We start from the raw sequence: 7,256 nt of genomic DNA, 5'->3' as shown, positions 1-7,256 counted from the left end.
TTTTTGGCTTCTCTATACACAGAGTTTTCCTTTCAGTTTTCTTCCCATTTTGGGTAGAAGACATTTTGGTGAGCCTGGGAGAAAACACCCAGCCCTCACCACTTTTTTTTTCCTCCATCCCTCCCAATCAAACACCCACGAAAAAACTCCACTTTTCTCTCATCAATTTTTCATTTTCCCTAAAATCCCTCCAAACAAACACACCCTAAAGCTAGCAAGACTTCCAACTCTAGCCAAATTCAGCATTTAGTTCTCCGTGTTGAATTTTTAATGCCACAAGATTGAAATCTATATATATTTTTTAATAAATTCAAATTTAGAATATGCACTCCCAATCTAAACTAGTTATGTTTCATTCATAAGTGTATAAAAATGGATTGCATTGCTATAATGATGTAGTTCAACAAAAGCGTAACAACAATAAATATCAACTTTCAACTTCTAAATATTAATAAATTTGAGTAATGAAGCCAAAAAAAAAAGGAGACGAAGAAACAGAAGAAGAACGAAGATAAAAATCAAATCCTGATAAATTCTTTTGACAAGATATGGTTCCATCAGAGTATATCTTAGCAAGAAGAAGTTTTGTGAGGCACAAACATAGAAATTAATATAGGGCTATTACGCAAGCCAATAGAGCAAAGATAGTTGATTGGTATGAAACTGAGGTGGGCAGGCTAGCAACGTCTTTCCTAAAGAAAAGTCCTTGGTAAACAGGAAGGTTGATAAAAACTAACAGACCACATAGAAGTATCTGTAATGCAAATTGCTCCCAAACCATAGTTTCCAAATCGGCAATCACCCTCTTCAGTCCTCCGAAGAAACAAAAGGCATTTAGCAACGCAAGTGTTGCTAAAATGGTAAACATTGGAGACGAAGTACCAAACTCCATGACCTCTTGGTCATATCTCTGTGACACATCATCATCAGCCACCTTTGCTGTGATAAAAAAGGTCGACTTTGTAAACCCCAGTTGTTTTAGGATATAGTCCAACAAGCCAAAGAAGTAGGAAGTTATTCTTCTATATAGCCACATCCTTTGATCATTCCACCAACCCTTGAATGTGCCCCCAAACCAAATACATTCTCCAAGGCTGTATGCACGGTGGAGAAAGATGACAAATACAAATGCGAGAACCCATGGATTTGAAATCTGTTTGTGCAAGATGATTCTATTCTTACAAGATAGTTTAGCAACAATAATACACAACTTCAATTTAAAAAATAAAAGTCTCTTACCTGTGGAAACAAGGATATGCCTTTAAGCAAGCATAAAGATGGCACAATAACATAGTACAATGTAGTCAAGCTGGTTGGAGCCCATAGTGGATAGATACAATACGAAAGTTGAAGTTTTAAGGGAATCTTTTTATATCCAAGCACAAAGGGACAATGCCTAGAGGCAAATATTTGAAAATCACCATCAGACCATCTCCTGTGTTGTACAAGTGACTGTAGTAGTGTTGTGGGAGCAACTCCAAGAAAGCCTTTCCTTTCTGGATTGAAATATATGGATCTCCAACCTCGACATTGTATGGCTAATCCTGTTAATACATCTTCCACTGTACTGTCATACTTCACACCTATCTGCAAATAAATGTATGGGAGGTTCAAATGAATTGTACACACATCACAAATAAGAATATAAGAGGTTCAAATGAATTGTACACACAAAAACCTCTTTTCCCCACTGAGTGTTCTCTTCATAGTTACAACTTGCAAGGACTTTGCTTGTCTCTTCTAGTACCCTTGTACTCTTCTCTACACTTCTATTGCTCCATCTCTTCCAATCTTCCTTAAAATTCTTGTTGTACTTTTTCCCAGAAAGAGTCTCCCTTCTGTGGAAGCACCCAGTACCAATATAGCAAGGCCCGCCATTCCCATCAAATCCTGGCATCTCCATCTTTATTTCAATGTATACCGTGGGTATAAATTTTGTTAAAATGTCTTCTCTAACACATTTTCAATTGAACATATTGGAATTAGTCTAAGTAATTTTTTGATGCTTACCTGCATTGTTACATTCAAGGAGCTACTGTGAACATCATTTTTTGTTAGGTTCTCAAATGCTTGTGGAAACTGTACGAAACCAACTTCATTTCCCTTTTCTTCATCCATAAAAAAGCATAAAGCATCTCTCACTGACTTTGAATTGTTTGAATACATATCGCAATCCACGTTAAGAATTATTGGACTATTGCTTATCCTCGATGACACCCTTATCTAATATGTTTGATTATGAAAAATAATTATGAGTACAAAATACTTACAAACCTATAACATATGGATTTTATGGCTATCGAGTGTTGAGACTACAAAAAATAGAACTAGTTTGGAGAAGCATTTTGCATGTGAATATGATGTATGGCTTACCAATGCATTCATGGCTCCTGCCTTAAAATGGTGGTGGTATTGGGTTCTCTTTTCACGTGCCAAGTATACCAAAGCAGGCAAAGGTTGTCCTTGAATGTCCACAGCCTCAGAATCTCTCCCATCAATAAGTATCTATAAATTAGTTATTATTAATTAACTAAGCCATGAAATCAAATAAAATTTAATTATTCAATTAAGTATATTCAGCTCATGAGAAAAGAGAATATATGGTATGTACTTGAAGAATTGTTTGATGATCATGTCGGCTTGCAACCAATATCCACTCATTGAATCCCTTGTGTTCTTTGCTTATTTCTTCGGATATTTGACCTAGTTTTGTAGTGTTTTCAATCCGTTTCTTCATGTCTTCATATAACATCTACATACATGAAACATGATTTTTTTTTTTTTTTTTATCACATGTGAATTGAAAAATAAAGTAAAGAGGAAAATTAAGTGATATTTGTCTACGTTTCAAAACAAAAAGAGATATTTGTCTACTAATTTCCAACCTAATCGTAAAATAGATACAAAATAAATAGACGACTTTGCAAATGTCACGCATCAAAAAGATACAAGATAAATATTACAACCTTCCTAGCCAGAAGCCTATTGATGGGTTTATAATAGTGGGTTATAATTGAGGGATATTATGGAAATTAAGTAAAGTAGATAAATGACTTCATTTTTGGGATTCTTTCATATGTTTTGAGATGGATTTACAATTGTGTGTCAATATATATATATATATATATATATATATATATAAGTAAGAACGTCAAAACTCAAAAGTGACATTTTTTTTTTTTTTTAAATTCTCTCATTTGACATTCCACCTCATTTTTTGATTAATTCCATATATCAATCTTCTTTGAAAGGGATATAGGTATTATCCATTTAACCTCTTTCATTAAGTAAAGGTTTTAATGAATTAATTTATTAACCTGTTAACTAAGAAATGGTTTAATAAAATATTTAATCTTTATTATTTATCTGTATTCAAAGATAAACAATTTTATTTCTTTAGTTTTATATTTTTAATTATAAAAAATTTTGGACAACTACTTAGCAAGAAAATAAGAGATACTCTAAATTTTTCCTTCCATATCAACAAAAATTTTAACCATTTTTTTAAAATTATTTTTATTTTTTTCCATTCGGCAAAAAAATAATAGTGTTTTCTTTAATATTAATTTTTTTTTAGTTATGTGTTTTTGAGATACATGAGCATTCCAGTAATTATTAATATAAAAGATAATTTATATGTTTTCTTTTTTACACAAAAAGTGGGGAGGGGGATTTAAATTTAAGATTTATATCAAAAAACAATTTATTTGAAATATGACACACATGTTCAAATTTAATAATTTTAACAACAACTGGAAAAAAAAATAGAAAAGCACAAAAGTAAAATATAGAAAATGTTTTGAAAATAAGTTAGTCAAAGTAATTAAATATTTTTAAATTCATTCAAAAACATGTTCATAAATGAATTATATCAATCACAAAAATTCATATTTCTTCTTTTTAATGACATGTGATATAACTAATTATCAAATATAATATAATGAATAAGTATCGTACATGTATTATATTTTATATGAACTTGCAATGTACTCACATATTGCAAGAGATATCCATTTTATAATGGTAAAAGTATTAGTCCAACTTAATTCCCTAAATACTATTAAGTCAGTTAACATTTTTCTTTAACTCTTTTGAGGGCAAGGTTGACTTTTGGAGCCAAAAAAAAAAAAGATCAATTTTGAAATATTTTAGACTTCATTCGGTGCTTTGTATTAGCCCAATCCTTGTTAGTGGAATTTTCCTATTTCTATTTGATTCGTTTCAGGACAGGCAAGTTGCGAAGGCCAACTCCAAAAAATCAATGCGCACTGACAACTGACCTGAGGACTTGGACAGTGTTAATTTTGGAGGGTGCATTGAATGATGTCGTTTCTTGTTAACATTTTTTTGACCGACGTTTCTTGTTGACTAGTGACACTGTTTTTGTAACTTTTTTTCCCAAAAAGGACAAAGAATATAGATAGAAAATGAGATGAAATGATCAGATTTTTTACCACGGAAGACAACTTTTGGACGCGTGTGTGTGTGGCTGTGCTTATCCATAGATAAAATAGGCAAAGTTTGATTTTGGTGGAGCTAATGGGGCATTTTCTATCTCAATCACTGGAATCAATAATCAGATGCCAAATTATAGCGCAAAAAATAATATTAAACTCCATGTACCCTACAGTAATACTTTTCTCCCAACGTTTGTCTACACTCTCACGAATCCAAACCATCATTAATTAAGAGAAAAAAATCTTGTATATAACCGATATATAATACTCATGTGAGGCTGACATATGGACTCCATAGACACATGTGAAATAGGTTTGTGGAGCCCACATGTTAGATTCACATAAGATAACTTCTTTAGATAAAGAGAGCATAATACTTAAAAAATTAAAATTGAGTTAAAAGAAGAAAGAGAGCTGTATACCTGGGAGACTACAGCAACAAACTTATGTACTAATGTGTTTGGATGATATGATTTGAGTATTTGGATTTGGATTTTGATTTTGGTGATTAAAATCTAAATAATTTGTTTGAAAAGTTCAAAATAGGTCAAGGATTTGGATTTGATAAATCCATAAAGAATTTTAAACTTTTAAAATTCTTCGATTTGAAATAACTCTTAAAATCAATGAATTTGAAATCCCTTGATTTGAAATCTATTAATTTAAAATCCAAATCCAAATCCAAATTCAAGTTCCAAACACAACCTATAAGTATTTACAGCGTGTTGCTCTAGTTGCATATCCTTGCTTCTATGCATGGTATTTCACCCGTCTACAAGTAATAAATTTCACTACAGTTTTTTTTTTTTTTTTTTTTGACAGTTATTCACTTTAATTCTTCTTGGTCATGTCGGCCTAGCTAGTAAGGTTTTATTTTTTTATTTTTAAGTTAAGGTGAATGAATTTAGGCTATGGATGTTTTCGTTGAAAATAGTAAAAAGATAACTATCAGCCAAATTGCAAAACTCTAAACAAATATTAAAGTATTTAAATGTAGGACCTTTATATATATATATATATTTACATTTTACTTTTAATGTAAATTTACATTGTCAATACACGAAAGGTGACAAATTTTATACACCTTTGCAAAAAGTGGTAAATATTGTACAATTTTTGCAAAGGTATACAACATTTACTACTTTTTTTGTCTCTACAATATAAATTTACATCGTAAAAAAGAAGTATTTCTCATTATATATATTTGTGATCTAAGAAATAATAAAACATTAGATTGTGTTTGGTAACAATTTTTGTTTTCTATTTTCAAAAACTTGCTTTAGGAAATATAAAGAAAAACCAATTTTCTTGTATTTTTGAAATTAAAAACATGTTTGGTTAGTAAAAATTAAAAAGATAACTTTTTGAAGAAAAAAATAGAAAATACTAAAATATGTTGTTACTAGGATTTGAACTCTAATGTTAGCTCATTAAATGAGATAGATTTATTAAATTAAATGCGTGTTTTCATTGACTTTTGAAAATTAGAAATTGAAAATAGTCTTTTGGATATTTTCAGTTTCTTTCACAAATTGAATTTTGAAAACAATTTTTATTTTTTGTTTATTTTGAATTACCAAACAAATTTTTTAGTCTCAAAAATTTTAAAAATAAGAAGAAAAAAAAAAACAGTTATGAGAAGGGTCGTCTTATTCCATCCAACAATGAATGGTGTTTTGCAAATTAATGAGGAGAGAATGAGAGCGACAGATTTACCTTGACAGTTGACCTCTCCTTGGCCAAGACAGTCTCCCCAAGTGGCTCAACAGCTGTGCGGAAATAAGCCTCCGGCGATCTTGGTTCTACTTTGAACTTCTTGCAAAATGGTAGCCAAATCTTTGAGAAACGTGAGGCCTCCAGCATGGCATAGAACGTCAAATCTGAACAACCGTCATCTGATAGATAGACGCTTAACTTCTCAGGTGGATAGTCATAAGCCATGACTGATAGCACTGTGTTTATCACCATAACTGGTGGTTCTATCACAGGATCTGCTGTGCAAACAAATATGTCTATGCCCGGCAAAGCCTTTTCATATCTGTTTATTATATATACAATCACAGTCAGCAAGAAAAGCATGTAATAGACAAATGCATACATAGAAAATCAAGTTTGCATGCAATATATCTAAGCTAGCTAGCTAGGCTTGTGAAATAGAAAGATAAACCTGTGAGAGAGGCGATCTTTGAAAGTGTTACGATAGATGGGGTTCCATCGGACAACCGTAGTGACAAACCAATAAAAACAAAACCAAAGCTCTGAGAAAAACAATCCCATCCATGCCCATCTTCCTGGTTCTCCTTTTGCTGGTATGTGGCTCAGTCTATATGCGAAGATGAAGCATGTTCCCACGAAAATTAGAAGTGAATAGATTTGGAAAAGGATTCGTCCCTTTGCTGACTTTGTTTCAAACAGAGGAAGATTATCATCTTTTGCCATCTCTCTCACTCTTTCTAGCTCTTATGGTGCTTTGAATGAGCTACACTGCATGTATATATATAGTACAACTAGAAGTTAAAAAAGAAAAAGAAAGAGATAGTACAGGCAAAAGTTGAAAAGGAAAAGGGGGGGCGGCGGCATGTATAATAGGAGCCAAACAGGAGTAGATAAGACTAGTGAGTAGGATTGATGGACCAAAGGGTAATTGTTAATACAAATTGTTCAGACATATGTAGAACTTGTTTGAATATATGTCATATAGAATTGGCTAAATCTTTTGATAAAATGTGTTTTACTTGTAATTAGGTAGATCTATGATATGTTTAATACTTCAAGGAACAAGATTTCAAGTTCAAGTAT

General features: G+C 31.6%; 1 protein-coding gene across 4 annotated transcripts; it reads right to left on the bottom strand.

Annotated features, from left to right (window-relative positions):
• Positions 1–508: 508 nt before the first annotated feature.
• On the bottom strand, positions 509–6,997 carry LOC115988624 (cellulose synthase-like protein E6). 4 transcript variants are annotated; one of them, XM_031112198.1, is made up of 8 exons: positions 6,625–6,997; positions 6,174–6,495; positions 2,612–2,752; positions 2,374–2,505; positions 2,011–2,223; positions 1,673–1,903; positions 1,240–1,587; positions 509–1,153 (listed from the first exon to the last, which is right to left on the bottom strand). In XM_031112198.1, exons 1-8 carry the CDS (start codon positions 6,894–6,896, stop codon positions 608–610), a joined length of 2,205 nt encoding a protein of 734 aa, XP_030968058.1. In that variant the 5' UTR covers positions 6,897–6,997; the 3' UTR covers positions 509–607. The 4 variants fall into 4 exon arrangements, with proteins under 4 accessions (XP_030968058.1, XP_030968059.1, XP_030968061.1 ...); XM_031112199.1 differs by having other exon boundaries at positions 1,679–1,903; XM_031112201.1 differs by lacking the exon at positions 2,011–2,223.
• Positions 6,998–7,256: the final 259 nt, after the last annotated feature.

This window comes from Quercus lobata, chromosome 5 (genome assembly GCF_001633185.2).
Source record: "Quercus lobata isolate SW786 chromosome 5, ValleyOak3.0 Primary Assembly, whole genome shotgun sequence".
Lineage (NCBI taxonomy): Eukaryota > Viridiplantae > Streptophyta > Magnoliopsida > Fagales > Fagaceae > Quercus > Quercus lobata.
This window is presented reverse-complemented; position numbering and strand designations above follow the sequence as displayed.